Raw genomic sequence first — 17,675 nt, 5'->3', positions numbered from 1 at the left:
GGAGGACTGGGAAGCCCACAAGAAGAGAGAATTGTTCAGAATAACACCTGAACATGCAGAGCTGGGGAAGGAAATCCTACACTCTTACTTTCCCACGATGGAGGCCAAGATAAGAATCCGGAGGGAGCCTCGGTGGCAAGGTCAGGAGAAGACGGTCAACAAGAGAAAGAGGGACTTGTTCAAAATGCCACCTGAATATGCAGATTTGTGGGAGGAACCCCTAAAATCCTACAGTACTGCACTGGAGGCCGGGTTGAGGTTGGCTATGTCTAAGATAAATAAGGATGTCGAGGAGATCCTCAAGAGGTTCGAGAGAAAGTAAACAAAGAAAGCGGCACAAGGCTGGAAGATAAGGAGAGGAAGGTCCGAAGGAAAGCCAACATAAATCCCAGAAAGAAGAAGAAGGCCAAAAAGGAAAGGAAAGAGAAATGAATGGGGAAAGAAATCAGCTGTGGAAGATGTAGCAAGACGAAGACTGAGGAATACAGAGGATGGAAGAGGTTTGCCAGCCATGGGAAGCTTGGACCTGGGAGCGGAAGCTTGGACCTGGGAGAGGAAGGAAGTGCCTCGACTTGGACTTGTGGCTGAGGCTGGTGGCCTGCCAGCGGTTGGGGGGCCGCAGGCCGTTCGCCAGCCATGGGAAGCTTGGACCTGGGAGCGGAAGCTTGGACCTGGGAGTGGAAGCTTGGACCTAGAAGGGAAGAGAGTGCCACGACTTGGACTTGGGTCGAGGCTGGTGGTGGCGGCCAGCGGTTGGGGGACCGGAGGCCGCTCGCCAGCCATGGGAAGCTTGGACCTGGGAGCGGAAGAGAGTGCCTCGACTTGGACTTGTGGCGAGGCTGGTGGCCGCCAGCGGTTGGGGGACCGGAGGCCGTTCGCCAGCCATGGGAAGCTTGGACCTGGGAGCGGAAGAAAGTGCCTCGACTTGGACTTGTGGCCGAGGCTGGTGGCCGGCCAGTGGTTGGGGGGCCGCAGGCCGTTCGCCAGCCATGGGAAGCTTGGACCTGGGAGCGAAAGATTGGACCTGGGAGCGGAAGAGAGTGCCTCGACTTGGACTTGTGGCCGAGGCTGGTGGCCGGCCAGCGGTTGGGGGACCGGAGGCCGTTCGCCAGCCATGGGAAGCTTGGACCTGGGAGCGGAAGAAAGTGCCTCGACTTGGACTTGTGGCCGAGGCTGGTGGCCGCCAGTGGTTGGGGGGGGCCGCAGGCCGTTCGCCAGCCATGGGAAGCTTGGACCTGGGAGTGGAAGAGAGTGCCTCGACTTGGACTTGTGGTCGAGGCTGGTGGCCGGCCAGCGGTTGGGGGACCGGAGGCTGTTCGCCAGCCATGGGAAGCTTGGACCTGGGAGCGGAAGAAAGTGCCTCGACTTGGACTTGTGGCCGAGGCTGGTGGGCGGCCAGTGGTTGGGGGGCCGCAGGCCGTTCGCCAGCCATGGGAAGCTTGGAGGGAGCGGACGAGAGTGCCACGACTTGGACTTGTGGCCGAGGCTGGTGGCCGGCCAGCGGGTGGGGGACCGGAGGCCGTTCGCCAGCCATGGGAAGCTTGGACCTGGGAGCGGAAGAAAGTGCCTCGACTTGGACTTGTGGCTGAGGCTGGTGGCCGGCCAGTGGTTGGGGGGCCGCAGGCCGTTCGCCAGCCATGGGAAGCTTGGACCTGGGAGCGGAAGATTGGACCTGGGAGCGGAAGAGAGTGCCTCGACTTGGACTTGTGGTCGAGGCTGGTGGCCGGCCAGCGGTTGGGGGGCCGCAGGCCGTTCGCCAGCCATGGAAGGCTTGGACCTGGGAGTGGAAGCTTGGACCTAGAAGCGGAAGAGAGTGCCTCGACTTGACTTGGGTGGCTGAGGCTTGGGGGGGCCGCCAGCGGTTGGGGGGCCGCCTGCCGCGGAGAGAGTGCCTCGACTTGACGCCAGCCGGTGGAAGCTTGGACCTGGGAGCGAAGATTGGACCTGGGAGCGGAAGAGAGTGCCTCGACTTGACTTGGACTTGGTGGCCGGCCAGTGGTTGGGGGCCCATGGGAAGGCCATTCGAAAGTGTCCACAGGCTTGGTGGCCTTGTGGTCAGCGGTGGCGGGGGTTGGGGGGGCCGAGGCCGCTCGCCCACTGGGAAGCTTGGACCTGGGAGCGGAAGAGACTGCCTCGACTTGACTTGGTGGCCGAGGCTGGTGGCCGTTCAGCCAGCCATGCCAAGCTTGGTTGGGAGCGGAAGAAAGTGCCTCGACTTGACAGGCCGATGGGGCCGCCAGCTTGGGGGCTCTGGGAGCGCCAGCCATGGGAAGCTTGGACCTGGGAGCGGAAGAAAGTGCCTCGACTTGACTTGTGGCCGAGGCTGGTGGCCGCCAGCGGTTGGGGGCCGTGAGGCCGTTCGCCAGCCATGGGAAGCTTGGGGAGGAAGCCAAGAGAGTGCCTCCACTTGACTTGTGGCTGGTGAGGCTGTTGGTGGGGAGGCCCATGGGAGCCTGTTGGAAAGTGCCCGACTTGACTTGGGCCAAGGCTGGTGGCGCCAGCCATGGGAAGCTTGGACCTGGGAGCGGAAGAGAGTGCCTCACTTGACTTGTGGCTGAGGCTGGTGGCCGCCAGCGTTTGGGGACCGAGGCCGACCATGGGACTTGGACCTGGGAGGGAAGAAAAAGTGCCTCGACTTGACTTGTGGCCGAGGCTGGTGGCCGGCCAGCGGTTGGGGGGGCAGGCGTTGGCCATGGGAAGCTTGGCGGAAGAGAGTGCGCCGACTTGGACTTGTGGCGAGGCTGGGAGGCCGCTCGCCAGCCATGGGAAGCTTGGACCTGGGAGCGGAAGAGAAGTGCCTCGACTTGACTTGTGGCCGAGGCTGGTGGCCGCCAGCGGTTGGGGGGGACCGGGACCATGGGGAAGCTTGGTCCTGGGAGCGGAAGAGAGTGCCTCGACTTGGACTTGTGGCCGAGGCTGGTGGCCGGCCAGTGGTTGGGGGCCGGAGGCCGTTCGCCAGCCATGGGAAGCTTGGACCTGGGAGCGGAAGAAAGTGCCTCGACTTGGACTTGGCAGGGTTGGCCACAGGCGAGGCTGGGAAGCCAGCCAGCGGAGCCAGTGCCTGGACTTGGACTTGGGTCGAGGCTGGTGGTCGGCAGTTGGGGGGCCAGAGGCCGTTCGCCAGCCATGGGAAGCTTGGACCTGGGAGCGGAAGAAAGTGCCTCGACTTGGACTTGTGGCCGAGGCTGGTGGGCGGCCAGTGGTTGGGGGCCGCAGGCCGCTCGCCAGCCATGGGAAGCTTGGACCTGAGCGGAGAAAGTGCCACGACTTGGACTTGGGTCGAGGCTGGTGGGCCGCCAGCGGTTGGGGACCGGAGGCCGCTCGCCAGCCATGGGAAGCTTGGACCTGGGAGCGGAAGAAAGTGCCTCGACTTGGACTTGTGGCCGAGGCTGGTGGCCGGCCAGTGGTTGGGGGGCCGCAGGCCGTTCGCCAGCCATGGAAGCTTGGACCTGGGAGGCGGAAGAAAGTGCCTCGACTTGGACTTCTGGAGGGCTGGTGGCCGGCCAGTGGTTGGGGGCCGAGGGAAGCTTGGACCCAGGGACCTGGGAGCAGAAGAGAGTGCCACGACTTGACTTGTGGGCGGCCAGCGGTTGCCGCCAGCCATGGGGCCTGGGGCCGCCGAGCCATGGATTGGACCTGGGAGAAGAGAGTGCCTCGACTTGGACTTGGCGGTGGCCGAGGCGGGGGGGCCGCAGGCCAGCCAGCGGTTGGGGGAAGAGACCGACTTGGACTTGTGGCGAGGCCGCTTGGGCCAGCCGCCACCCTGGGGGAGGGAAGCTTGGACCTGGGAGCGGAAGAAAGTGCCTCGACTTGGACTTGTGGCCGAGGCTGGTGGCCGGCCATGGTTGACCTGGGAGCTGGTGGCGAGGCTGGCCAGCGGTTGGGGGGGCCGAGGCCGCCGCCAGCCATGGGAAGCTTGGACCTGGGAGCGAAGAGAGGCCTCGACTTGGCTTGGGTCGAGGCTGGTGGCCGCCAGCGTTGGGGACCGGAGGCCGTTCGCCAGCCATGGGAAGCTTGTACCTGGGAGCGAAAGAAAGTGCCTCGACTTGGACTTGTGGCCGAGGCTGGTGGCCGGCCAGCGGTTGGGGGGCCGCAGTGCCCAGCCATGGGAAGCTTGGTACCTGGGAGCCGGAAGAGAGTGCTCGCCAGCCATGGGAAGCTTGGACCTGGGAGCCATGGGAAGCTTGAAGCGGAAGAGTGCCTCGACTTGGACTTGTGGCTGAGGCTGGTTGGCCCGCCAGCGGTTGGGGGACCGGAGGCCGTTCGCCAGCCATAGGAAGCTTGGACCTGGGAGCCAGTGGTTGAAGAAAGTGCCGCCGACTTGGACTTGTGGCCGGAGGCTGGTGGGCTGGTGGCCGCCAGCGGTTGGCCGTTCGCCAGCCATGGGAAGCTTGGACCTGGGAAGCGGAAGAGAGTGCCTCGACTTGGACTTGTGGCAGGCTGGTGGCCGCCAGCGGTTGGGGGGAGCCGGAGGCCGTTGGACGCCAGCCATGGGAAGCTTGGACCTGGGAAGCGGAAGAAAGTGCCTCGACTTGACTTGTGGCCGAGGCTGGTGGCCGCCAGTGGTTGCCAGCCATGGGGTCCTGGGAGCGGAAGAAAAGACCGCTTGCCAGCCATGGTGGAAGCCTTGGGGCCTGGGAGCCAGCCAAAGATTGGACCTGGGAGCGAAGAGAGTGCCTCGACTTGGACTTGTGGTCGAGGCTGGTGGCCGGCCAGCGGTTGGGGGACCGAGGCCGCTCGCCAGCCATGGGAAGCTTGGACCTGGGAGCGGAAGAAAGTGCCTCGACTTGGACTTGTGGCCGAGGCTGGTGGCCGGCCAGTGGTTGGGGGCGCAGGCCGCTCGCCAAACCCATGGGAAGCTTGGACCTGGGGAGCAGAAGAGAGTGCCTCGACTTGACTTGTGGCCGAGGCTGGTGGCCGGCCAGCGGTGGGGACGGAGGCCGCTCGCCAGCCATGGGAAGCTTGGACCTGGGAGCGGGAAGAAAGTGCCTCGACTTGGACTTGTGGCCGAGGCTGGTGGCCGGCCAGCGGTTGGGGGGGCCGCAGGCCGTTCGCCAGCCATGGGAAGCTTGGACCTGGGAGCGAAGAGAGTGCCTTGACTTGACTTGTGGTCGAGGCTGGTGGCAGCCAGCGGTTGGGGACTGGAGGCCGTTCGCCCATGGAAAGATTGTACCTGGGAGCGGAAGAAGTGCTTGGACCTGGGAGCGGAGGGCCGTTGGGCCAGCCATGGGAAGCTTGGACCTGGGAGCGGAAGAGAGTGCCGACTTGGACTTGTGGCCGAGGCTGGTGGCCGGCCAGCGGTTGGGCCATGGGGGTGGGACCGGAGGCCGCCAGCCATGGGAAAAGAGTGCCTTTGGACCTGGGGCCGAGGCTGGTGGCCTGGGTCAGCGGTTGGGGGCTGGAGGCCGTTCGCCAGCCAGGGAAGATTGGACCTGGGAGCTTGCGGAAGAAAGTGCTTTGGACTTGTGGCCGAGGCTGGTGGCCGGCCAGCGGTTGGGGGGCCGCAGGCCGTTCGCCAGCCATGGGAAGCTTGGACCTGGGAGCGGAAGAGAGTGCCTCGACTTGGACTTGTGGCCGAGGCTGGTGGCCGGCCAGCGGTTGGGGGGCCGCAGGCCGTTCGCCAGCCATGGGAAGCTTGGACCTGGGAGCGGAAGAAAGTGCCTCGACTTGGACTTGTGGCCGAGGCTGGTGGCCGCCAGTGGTTGGGGGGGCCTGCAGGCCGTTCGCCAGCCATGGGAAGCTTGGGGGAGCGGAAGAGAGTGCTTGGTGGTGGCCCAGGCCAGCCCGGTTGGGGGAGGGAAGCCATGGGAAGAGCCCTGGGAGCGAAGAAAGTGCCTCGACTTGACTGGCCGAGGCTGGTGGCCGCCAGCGGGTGGGGGACCGAGGCCGCTCGCCAGCCATGGGAAGCTTGGACCTGGGAGCGAAGAGAGTGCCTCGACGACTTGGACTTGGTGGCGGTGGGCCAGCCAGGTTGGACCTGGGGGAAGAGAGCGCGAGGCCGTTCGAGGCTGGTGGCCCAGCCAGGACGTTGGGCCATGGAAGCTTGGACCTGGGAGCGGAAGAGAGTGCCTCGACTTGGACTTGTGGTCGAGGCTGGTGGCCGGCCAGCGGTTGGGGGACCGAGGCCGCTCGCCAGCCATGGGAAGCTTGGACCTGGGGAGCGGAAGAAAGTGCTTCGACTTGACTTGGGCGAGGCTGGTGGGCCGGCCAGCTTGACCCGAAGGGAGGCCAGCCATGGGAAGCTTGACCTGGGAGCGGAAGAGAGTGCCTCGACTTGGACTTGTGGCCGAGGCTGGTGGCCGGCCAGCGGTTGGGGGACCGAGGCCGCCACCAGCCATGGAAGATTGGACCTGGGAAGCCAGCCTTGGACTTGAGGGGTGGCCGGCCAGCTTGGGGCCTGCCGGAAGCCATGGAAGGAAGACCTGGGAGCGGAAGAGAGTGCCTCGACTTGACTTGTGGTCGAGGCTGGTGGCCGGCCAGCGGTTGGGGGGGCCGCAGGCCGTTCAGCCATGGGAAGCTTGGACCTGGGAGCGGAAGAGAGTGCCTCGACTTGACTTGTGGCTGGTGGCCGGCCAGCGGTTGGGGGGGGCCGAGGCCGGTCCTGGCCACCCATGGGAAGCTTGGACCTGGGAGCGGAAGATTGGACCTGGGAGCGGGAAGAGAGTGCCTCGACTTGACTTGTGGCCGAGGCTGGTGGCCGCCAGCGGTTGGGGGACCGGAGGCCGCTCGCCAGCCATGGGAAGCTTGGACCTGGGAGCGGAAAGAGAGTGCCTCGACTTGGACTTGTGGCCGAGGCTGGTGGCTGGTGGCCGGCCAGGCATGGGTTGGGGGCCGGAAGCTTGGAGGGAGCGGAAGAGTGCCGACTTGGACTTGTGGCCAGCCATGGGGGGCAGAGGCCGCCAGCCATGGGAAGCTTGGACCTGGGAGCGGAAGAGAGTGCCTCGACTTGGACTTGTGGCGAGGCTGGTGGCCGGCCAGCGGTTGGGGGACTGGGCCGCCCTGGGGAAGCTTGGACCTGGGAGCGGAAGAGAGTGCCTCGACTTGGACTTGGGTTGAGGCTGGTGGCCGCCAGCGGTTGGGGGCCGCAGGCGTCTGCCAGCCATGGGAAGCCACTGGGGGAGCGGAAGAAAGTGCCTCGACTTGGACTTGGGCGAGGCTGGTGGCCGGCCAGCGGTTGGGGGGCCGGAGGCCGTTCGCCAGCCATGGGAAGCTTGGACCTGGGAGCGGAAGAGAGTGCCTCGACTTGGACTTGTGGTCGAGGCTGGTGGCCGGCCAGCGGTTGGGGGGGACCGAGGCCGGCCGTTGACGCCAGCCATGGGAAGCTTGGACCTGGGAGCGGAAGAAAGTGCCTCGACTTGGACTTGTGGCTGAGGCTGGTGGCCAGCCAGCGGTTGGGGGCCGGGGCCGTTCGCCAGCCATGGGAAGCTTGGACCTGGGAGCGGAAGAGAGTGCCTCGACTTGGACTTGTGGCCGAGGCTGGTGGCCGCCAGCGGTTGGGGGACCGGAGGCCGTTCGCCAGCCATGGGAAGCTTGGACCTGGGAGCGGAAGAAAGTGCCTCGACTTGGACTTGTGGCGAGGCTGGTGGCCGGCCAGCGGTTGGGGGCCGCAGGCCGTTCATGCCAGCCATGGGAAGCTTGGACCTGGGAGCGGAAGAAAGTGCCTCGACTTGACTTGTGGTCGAGGCTGGTGGCCCAGCGGTTGCGGTCCGAGGCCACCACAGCCAGGACCGGGAGCCGCCTGCCTGACTTGGACTTGGGAAGCCTGGTGGGCCAGTGGGAGCGAAAGATTGGACCTGGGAGCGGAAGAGAGTGCCTCGACTTGGACTTGTGGCGAGGCTGGTGGCCGGCCAGCGGTTGGGGGACCGGAGGCCGTTCGGCCAGCCATGGGAAGCTTGGACCTGGGAGCGAAGAAAGTGCCTCGACTTGGACTTGTGGCCGAGGCTGGTGGCCGGCCAGTGGTTGGGGGCCGCAGGCCGGCCGTTCATGCCAGCCATGGGAAGCTTGGACCTGGGAGCGGAAGAGAGTGCCTCGACTTGGACTTGTGGCTGGTGGCGAGGCTGGTGGCCCCAGGGGTTGGGGGACCTGGGAGCGGAAGAGAGTGCCTCGGCTTGGCCGTTCGCCAGCCATGGGAAGCCATGGGAAGCTTGGACCTGGGAGCCTGGGAGGCGGAAGAGAGTGCCTCGACTTGACTTGTGGCCGAGGCTGGTGGCCGGCCAGCGGTTGGGGGCCGTTCGAGGCCAGCCAGCCATGGGAAGCTTGGACCTGGGAGCCGAAGCTTGCCTCGGAGCTGGACCTGGGAGCGGAAGAGAGTGCCTCGACTGGTGGTGGCCGGGCCAGGGTTGGGAGCGCAGGCCGCCAACCATGCCCTGGGAAGCTTGGACTGGGAGCGGAAGGTTGGGAGGCCCTGGAAGTGGGAGAGAGTGCTTGACTTGACTTGTGGCCGAGGCTGGTGGCACCAGCGGTTGCTGGGGAGGCCGTTCGCCAGCCATGGGAGCTTGGACCTGGGAGCGAAGAGAGTGCCTCGACTTGGACTTGTCAGGTCGAGGCTGGTGGCCGGCCAGCGGTTGGGGGGGCCGCAGGCCGTTCGCCAGCCATGGGAAGCTTGGACCTGGGAGCGAAGAGAGTGCCTCGAGGCTGGTGGCCGAGCGGTTGGGGACGGAGGCCGTGCCAGCCATGGGAAGCTTGGACCTGGGAGCCGAAAGTGCCTCGACTTGGACTTGTGGCCGGGTTGGTGGCCGGCCAGCGGTTGGGGCCGCGGCAGTTCCGCCCAGCCATGGGAAGCTTGGACCTGGGAGCGAAGAAGAGTGCCTCGACTTGGACTTGTGGCCGAGGCTGGTGGCCGAGTGGTTGGTGGTTCGCCAGCCATGGGAAGCTGGACCTGGGAGCGGAAGAGTGTGCCGACTTGGACTTGTGGCCGAGGCTGGTGGCCGGCCAGCCATGGAGGCCGTTCGCCAGCCATGGGGAAGCTTGGACCTGGGAGCGAAGAGAGTGCCTCGACTTGGACTTGTGGTCGAGGCTGGTGGCCGGCCAGCGGTTGGGGACCGGAGGCGTTCGCCAGCCATGGGAAGCTTGGACCTGGGAGCGGAAGAAAGTGCCTCGACTTGGACTTGTGGCCGAGGCTGGTGGCCGCCAGCGGTTGGGGGCCGCAGGGGCCAGCCATGGGAAGGGACCTGGGAGCGGGAAGAGAGCAACTTCTGGCCGAGAGTGCCTCGGCCTTGTGGCCGGGAGGCTGGTGGCCGCCAGCGGTTGAGGGGACTGGAGGCCGTTCGCCAGCCATGGGAAGCTTGGACCTGGGAGCAGGAAGAGAGTGCCTCGACTTGGACTTGTGGCACTGGTGGCCGGCCAGCAGCTGGGGCTGGGCCGCAGGCCGTTGGACCAGGGAAGCTTGGACCTGGGAGCGGAAGAGAGTGCGACTTGGACTTGTGCGAGGCTGGTGGCGAGCTTGGGGACCGGGGCTTGCCAGCCATGGGAGCTTGTACCTGGGAGCGGAAGAGAGTGCCTCGACTTGGACTTGTGGCCGAGGCTGGTGGCCGCCAGCGGTTGGGGGCCCGCAGGCCATTCGCCAGCCATGGGAAGCTTGGACCTGGGAGCGGAAGAGAGTGCCTCGACTTGGACTTGTGGCCGAGGCTGGTGGCCAGCCAGCGGCCTGGGGACCTTGGAGGCCGTTTGGGGGCGCCAGCCATGGGAAGCTTGGACCTGGGAGCGGAAGAGAGTGCCTCGACTTGGACTTGTGGCGAGGCTGGTGGCCGGCCAGCGGTTGGGGCCGCAGGCCGTTCGCCAGCCATGGGAAGCTTGGTCCTGGGAGCGGAAAAGAGTGCCTCGACTTGGACTTGTGGCCGAGGCTGGTGGCCGGCCAGCGGTTGGGGGACTGGAAGCCGTTCGCCAGCCATGGGAAGATTGTACCTGGGAGCGGAAGAAAGTGCCTCGACTTGGACTTGTGGCCGAGGCTGGTGGCCGGCCAGCAGTTGGGGGGCCACAGGCCGTTCGCCAGCCATGGGAAGCTTGGACCTGGGAGCGGAAGAGAGTGCCTCGACTTGGACTTGTGGCCGAGGCTGGTGGCCGGCCAGCGGTTGGGGGCCGTTCGCCAGCCATGGGAAGCTTGGACCTGGGAGCCTTGCTGGTGGCGGCCAGCCATGGGGGAAGCTTGGTCCTGGGAGCGGAAGAGAGTGCCTCGACTTGGACTTGTGGCCGAGGCTGGTGGCCGGCCAGCGGTTGGGGGGCCGCAGGCCGTTCGCCAGCCATGGGAAGCTTGGACCTGGGAGCGGAAGAGAGTGCCTCGACTTGGACTTGTGGCCGAGGCTGGTGGCCGGCCAGCGGTTGGGGGACCGGAGGCCGTTCGCCAGCCATGGGAAGCTTGGACCTGGGAGCGGAAGAGAGTGCCTCGACTTGGACTTGTGGCCGAGGCTGGTGGCCGGCCAGCGGTTGGGGGACCGGAGGCCGTTCGCCAGCCATGGGAAGCTTGGACCTGGGAGCGGAAGAAAGTGCCTCGACTTGGACTTGTGGCCGAGGCTGGTGGCCGGCCAGCGGTTGGGGGGCCGCAGGCCGTTCGCCAGCCATGGGAAGCTTGGACCTGGGAGCGGAAGAGAGTGCCTCGACTTGGACTTGTGGCCGAGGCTGGTGGCCGGCCAGCGGTTGGGGGACCAGAGGCCGTTCGCCAGCCATGGGAAGCTTGTACCTGGGAGCGGAAGAAAGTGCCTCGACTTGGACTTGTGGCCGAGGCTGGTGGCCGGCCAGCGGTTGGGGGGGACTTGTGGCGCAGGCCGCCAGTTGGGGGCCAGCCATGGGAAGCTTGGACCTGGGAGCGGAAGAGAGTGCCTCGACTTGGACTTGTGGCGAGGCTGGTGGCCGGCCAGCGGTTGAGGGGGACCGAGGCCGTTCGCCAGCCATGGGAAGCTTGGACCTGGGAGCGGAAGAGAGTGCCTCGACTTGGACTTGTGGCCGAGGCTGGTGGCCGGCCAGCAGTTGGGGACCGAGGCCGTTCGCCAGCCATGGGAAGCTTGGACCTGGGAGCGGAAGAAAGTGCCTCGACTTGGACTTGTGGCCGAGGCTGGTGGCCGGCCAGCGGTTGGGGGCCGCAGGCCGTTCGCCAGCCATCGCCAGCCCATGGGAAGCTTGGACCTGGGAGCGGAAGAAAGTGCCTCGACTTGGACTTGTGGGCTGGGCGAGGCTGGTGGCCGGCCAGCGGTTGGGGGACCAGAGGCCGTTCGCCAGCCATGGGAAGCTTGTACCTGGGAGCGGAAGAAAGTGCCTCGACTTGGACTTGTGGCCGAGGCTGGTGGCGGCCAGCGGTTGGGACCAGGGCCGTTCGCCAGGCCGGAAGAGTCTCGCCTCGACTTGGACTTGTGGCGAGCTGGTGGCGGCCAGCGGTTGGGGGGTCCGGAGGCCGTTCGCCAGCCATGGGAGCTTGGACCTGGGAAGCGGAAGAGTGCCTCGACTTGGACTTGTGGCGAGGCTGGTGGCCGGCCAGCGGTTGGGGGCCGCAGGCCGTTCGCCAGCCATGGGAAGCTTGGACCTGGGAGCGGAAGGAGTGCCTCGACTTGGACTTGCCAGGCTGGTGGCCGGCCAGCGGTTGGGGACCAGGAGCCGTTGGAGCCATGGGAAGCTTGTACCTGGGAGAAGAGTGCCTCGACTTGGACTTGTGGCCGAGGCTGGTGGCCGGCCAGCGGTTGGGGGCCGCAGGCCGTTCGCCAGCCATGGGAAGCTTGGACCTGGGAGCGGAAGAAAGTGCCCTCGACTTGGACTTGTGGCGAGGCTGGTGGCGGCCAGCGGTTGAGGGACCAGAGGCCATGCTCCTGCCAGCCATGGGAAGGACTTGTGGGACCCATGGGAGCTTGCTGAAAGTGCCTCGACTTGGACTTGTGGCGAGGCTGGTGGCCGGCCAGCCTCGGTTGCCGCAGGCCAGTTCGCCAGCCAGCTGGGGGAGCAAGCTTGGACCTTGGAGCGGAAGAGACTGCCTGGACTTGGACTTGTGGTCGAGGCTGATGGCCGGCCAGCGGTTGGGGGCCGAGGCCGTTCGCCAGCCATGGGAAGGTTGGACCTGGGAGTGGAAGCTTGGGTTAGAAGGAAGAGAGTGCCTCGACTTGGACTTGTGGCCGAGGCTGGTGGCCGGCCAGCGGTTGGGGCAGCAGGCCGTTTACCAGCCCTGGGAAGCTTGGACCTGGGAGCGGAAGAGACCTTGTGCCTCGACTTGGACTTGTGGTCGAGGCTGATGGCTGGCCAGCGGTTGGGGGGCCGCAGGCCGTTCTCCAGCTATGGGAAGCTTGGACCTAGAAGCTGAAGAGAGTGCCTCAACTTGTACTTGTGGCTGAGGCTTGTGGCCGGCCAGCTGTTGGGGGCCCGCAGGCCGTTCGCCAGCCCTGGGAAGCTTAGACCTGGGAGCGGAAGATTGGGCCTGGGAGTGGAAGCTTGGACCTAGAAGCGGAAGAGAGTGCCTCGACTTGGACTTGTGGTCGAGGCTGGTGGCCCGCCAGCGGTTGGGGGGCCGCAGGCCGTTCGCCAGCCATGGGAAGCTTGGACCTGGGAGCAGAAGCTTGGGCCTGGGAGTGGAAGCTTGGACCTAGAAGCGGAAGAGAGTGCCTCGACTTGGACTTGTGGCCGAGGCTGGTGGCCGGCCAGCGGTTGGGGGGCCACAGGCCGTTCACCAGCCCTGGGAAGCTTGGACCTGGCAGCGGAAGCTTGGACCTAGAAGCGGAAGAGAGTGCCTCGACTTCGACTTGTGGCCGAGGCTGGTGTTCGGCCAGCGGTTGGGGGGCCGCAGGCCGTTCGCCATCCATGGGAACCTTGGACCTAGGAGCGGAAGCTTGGACCTGGGAGTGGAAGCTTGGACCTGGGAGTGGAAGCTTGGACCTGTGAGCAGAAGGGAGTGCCTCAACTTGGACTTGAGGCCGAGGCTGGTGGCCGGCCAGCGGTTGGGGGGCCGCAGGCCGTTCGGCATCCATGGGAACCTTGGACCTAGGAGCGGAAGCTTGGACCTGGGAGTGGAAGCTTGGACCTGGGAGTGGAAGCTTGGACCTAGAAGCGGAATAGAGTGCCTCGACTTGGACTTGTGGCCGATGGTGGTGGCCGGCCAGTGGTTGGGGGGCCGCAGGCCGTTCACTATCCATGGGAAGCTTGGACCTAAGAGCAGAAGCTTGGACCTGGGAGTGGAAGCTTGGACCTAGAAGCGGAAGAGAGTGCCTCGACTTGGACTTGTGGCCGAGGCTGGTGGCTGGCCAGCAGTTGGGGGGCAACAGGCCGTTCGCCAGCCATGTGAAGCTTGGACCTGGGAGAGGAAGCTTGGACCTGGGAGTGGAAGGAAGTGCCTGGACTTAGACTTTTGGTCGAGGCTGGTGGCCGGCCAGCGGTTGGGGGGCCGCAGGCTGTTCGCCAGCCCTTGGAAGCTTGGACCTGGGAGCGGAAGAGAGTGCCTGGAGTTAGACTTTTGGTCGAGGCTGGTGGCCAGCCAGCGGTTGGGAGGTCGCAGGCCGTTCGACAGCCCTGGGTAGCTTGGACCTAGTAGCGGAAGCTTGGACCTGGGAGCTGAAGCTTGGACCTGGGAGCGGAAGAGAGTGCCTGGACTTGGGCTTGTGGTCAAGGCTGGTGGCCGGCCAGCAGTTGCGGGGCTGCAGGCCGTCCACCAGCCCTGGAAAGCTTGGACCTAGGAGCGGAAGCTTGGACCTGGGAGCTGAAGCTTGGACCTAGGAGCGGAAGAGAGTGCCTGGACTTGGGCTTGTGGTCAAGGCTGGTGGCCGGCCAGCAGTTGCGGGGCTGCAGGCCGTCCACCAGCCCTGGAGCTTGGACCTAGGGGCGAAGCTTGGACCTGGGAGCTGAAGCTTGGACCACCAAGAGAGTGCCTGGACTTGGGCTTGTGGTCAAGCTGGTGGCCTTGGGGCTGCAGGCCGTCACCAGCTCTTTAAAGCTTGGACCTGGGAGCAGAAGAGAGTACCTCGACTTGGACTTGTGGCTGAGGCTGGTGGCCGGCCAGCGGTTGGGGGACCGCAGGCCGTCCACCAGCCCTGGGAAGCTTGGACCTGGGAGAGGAAGCTTGGACCTGGGAGTGGAAGATTGGACCTGGGAGCGGAAGATTGGACCTGGGAGCGGAAGATAGTGCCTGAACTTAGACTTTTGGTCGAGGCTGGTGGCCGGCCAGCGGTTGGGGGACCGCAGGCTGTCCACCAGCCCTGGGAAGCTTGGACCTGGGAGCGGAAGCTTGGACCTGGGAGTGGAAGCTTGGACCTGGGAGCTGAAGCTTGGACCTGGGAGCGGAAGAGAGTGCCTCGGCTTGGACATGTGTCCGAGGCTGGTGGCCGGCCAGCGGTTGGGGGACCGCAGGCCGTCTACCAGCCCTGGGAAGCTTGGACCTGGGAGCGGAAGCTTGGACCTGGAAGCAGAAGCTTGGACCTGGAAGCGGAAGAGAGTGCCTGGACTTGGACTTATGGCCAAGGCTGGTGGCCTTCCAGCGGTTGGGGGCCGCCGGCCGTCCGCCAGCCCTGGGAAGCTTGGACCTGGGAGCGAAAATGAGTGTCTCGACTTAGACTTGTGTCTGAGGCTGGTGGCCGGCCAGCGGTTGGGGGGCCGTAGGCCGTCCAACAGCCCTGGAAAGCTTGGACCTGGGAGCGGAAGAGAGTGCCTCGACTTGTACTTCTGTCCGAGGCTGGTGGCCGGCCAGCTTTTGGGGGGCTGCAGGCCGTCCACCAGCCCTGGGAGACCTGGGATCGGAGCTTGGACCTTGGAGCGGAAGAGAGTGCCTGGACTTGGACTTGTGGCCGAGGCTGGTGGCCGTCCAGCGGTTGGGGGACTGCAGGCCGTCCACCAGCCCTGGGAAGCTTGGACCTGGGAGTGGAAGCTTGGACCTTGGAGCGGAAGAGAGTGCCTGGACTTGGACTTGTGGCCGAGGCTGGTGGCCGCCCAGCGGCTTGGGGGCTGCAGGCCATCCACCAGCCCTGGGAAGCTTGGACCCAGACTTCGGCTCCTGTGGCCGAGGCTGGTGGCTGGCCAGCGGTTAGGGGCCCTCTGGCCGCTCACCGGCCGTGGAAAGCTTGGACCTCTCAAATATTTAACACTGTTTTGGTAGTTCTACTAATTCTTCGGTTGTGTTGGATTCCAGGTACATATTTTTTCCTTTGTAATCGTTATCTGACATTTATATGAGCTATCTTTGTAAACTTTTTATATTTCTTCCGTCTGCTAAGTAAAGGATGACAGTCGAAATGCCTTGCAGCAACCCATTGTTTCTCTTTCCTTTGTGGATTTTGTCTTTATTTATATATACATCACGTTCCACATTCTCGTGATTCAGTTATACATGCGTACATACATATATATATATATTTACATATATATATATATATATATATATATATATATATATATATATATATATATATATATATATATATATATATATATATATATATAGACATGACCTCATTAAAACTGGATGGTATCCAGCGGAGATATCAGACAATGAGGACCGTTAGCCCTGGAAAGGTTGTAACTTTTCTCGAATGAATATCTCTGGTAGATACCATCCAGTTCCAGTGAGGTCCTGCCAGTAATTGCATTAATGCCCAGATAATTGTGTAAGTGATAAGTTAATATATATATATATACTATATATATATATATATATATATATATATATATATATATATATATATATATATATATATATATATACTGTATGTGTGATATACACTTATATTTAGTTCCAAAGAGGAACTTCCATGAGGCCTCATCCCGGGAACTTTATTGACTACTCAGTTTGAGAAGAGCAAATACCGGACATATATATGTTTACATTTTACTTCAAGACTTACATAAAGTATGAACAAGTAAAAATGGTTAAACATTCTGGCATTGCTCCATTAAAAATGGGTTTGTGACATTATATATATATATATATATATATATATATATATATATATATATATATATATATATATATATATATATATATATATATATATATATATATATATATATATATATATATATATATATATATATATATATATATATATATTAAAAGCATGAATGTGGTGTTTACTTATAACATTTTTTCTCTGTACCCGTCTACTATTAGGGAAAATATTTAAGGTATTAATAATATAAATATATATTGTCACTCCTACTTATAATCGTTTACCTATACGCGCATCAAACATCAATACCGATAACAATTATTCACAGCATAAATAATAATAATAATCTCTTTTTTCACATCATGATTCCTCCTCTGCTCCGAAATAATTCAAACGCAACACGGCAACATTTTAATACTTCCGGTCCATATAACCGGCTCTCCCTCTAAATAACGTTATCAATAATAACAGGCGGAATTCGGAATGGGAATCGGGAATGGGAATCTTTCATTTATATGGAAATCTTTTGTTTGCATTACATCTGGTATCGGCGGCGGCGCGCTGATTTCAAAGCTTAATCATGTGATCGGTTTATTTCAAACTCTCTTTATTTATTTATTTATTTATTTATTTGGTTTCCCTTCCGCTGAGGGAAAAATATTTGGGGGAGTATTTTCCACTTACCCTGACCTACTACCATTAAAATTCTCGAAAATTCCCGTCAGAATTTATGTCGGGAATTTTTTGGCGCTGAGAATTTTTCCGTCCGTCATATTCCCGACGTGTAATCTTTCTCTAATTAAGAAAATGTATATATATATGTTTAAATATATTAAATATTTATATGTATATATATTTACATATATATATATATATATATATATATATATATATATATGCATATATATATATATATATATATATACACTGCATTCCATACAATACAATACTAATTTCTACGATACAACAGAACGTCAACAAAATAAAAAAACAAAAACAAAAGGTGTTTACGCTCTCGCAACTCGTCCCCAGTTATTCAAAATAAAAGCTTTCCAATGTGTCACTTCTGTTCGAAATAAAAGCTTTACAATGTGTTACTAAAAAAAAAATACGACTCCAAATGTCACGAGGAAGAAGAAGAAGAAGAAGAAGAAGAAGAAGAAGAAGAGTGAGTTGTTTTCCGCTATGAATTTTTTTTTTTTTTTCGAAAATATTCTGATCGCGGGATAAACAACTCAAATATCAACGCAGGCAGGTTGACAGTCATGACCGAACTGTTATAAAAGAATAAAAACATATAAAATATGACGATTCTTTTTCGTCAGCTGACGTATGAAATATGTTTATTCATGACGCGGGGTGGGGGGAGATTTTGCCCCCTCTGAATATTCTCTGGGCGCTTGAATATTCTGCTCCTCGCTTCCACGGGACTCAAAACATCATATATAACATCTTTGTTGACTCACACAAATTGACGGATTTGTGACGGGAGGGGACGGTTTCCGTCGCCTGGAATGGACAGGGTTTTAGTCCTCAGTGCTGTTTCTGTCTAAAAATAGTTTGTCAAGAATGAAAGAGCTGCTGTAAGGACAGGTAAAAGCCTTCAGATTTGCGTGGGAAGTGAGTCGCATTCATACCTGCTTTAAAGAAAGTCAAATTTATTTTCAGATTGGTTTGAGAGTCCCTTCACAGGTGCCCGGAGTGGACGATGGTAAGTCTTAATGGGGAGTTTATTATCTGTAGACGACAGATGTTACACACAGGAAAACGAATATGCATGGAACATTTAGAAAGCTTAATTCCAATTAAAACAACATTCAATGGGAACTGAAG

At 60.7% G+C, this 17,675-nt stretch overlaps 2 protein-coding genes across 2 annotated transcripts; both read right to left on the bottom strand.

Moving 5' to 3' along the window:
- Positions 1-2,055: 2,055 nt before the first annotated feature.
- Positions 2,056-5,310, bottom strand: LOC136831149 (proline-rich protein 36-like). The gene has a single exon (XM_067091104.1). The coding sequence runs from the start codon at positions 5,308-5,310 to the stop codon at positions 2,056-2,058; it is 3,255 nt and encodes a 1,084-aa protein (XP_066947205.1).
- Positions 5,311-6,503: 1,193 nt separating this feature from the next.
- LOC136831148 (proline-rich protein 36-like) lies at positions 6,504-8,939 on the bottom strand. Its single transcript, XM_067091103.1, has one exon. It carries the CDS (start codon positions 8,937-8,939, stop codon positions 6,504-6,506), a length of 2,436 nt encoding a protein of 811 aa, XP_066947204.1.
- Positions 8,940-17,675: the final 8,736 nt, after the last annotated feature.

Source organism: Macrobrachium rosenbergii, chromosome 48 (assembly GCF_040412425.1).
Source record: "Macrobrachium rosenbergii isolate ZJJX-2024 chromosome 48, ASM4041242v1, whole genome shotgun sequence".
NCBI lineage: Eukaryota > Metazoa > Arthropoda > Malacostraca > Decapoda > Palaemonidae > Macrobrachium > Macrobrachium rosenbergii.
Note: the sequence above shows the minus strand (reverse complement) of the source record. Positions and strands in the feature narration are given on the sequence as shown.

Excerpts from the sequence above, each read along its gene's own strand:
- LOC136831149 (XM_067091104.1), bottom strand. The coding sequence starts at position 5,310 with ATGGCCCAACCGCTGGCCGGCCACCAGCCTCGGCCACAAGTCCAAGTC.
- LOC136831148 (XM_067091103.1), bottom strand. The coding sequence starts at position 8,939 with ATGGCTGGCCGGCCACCAGCCTCGGCCACAAGTCCAAGTCGGCACACT.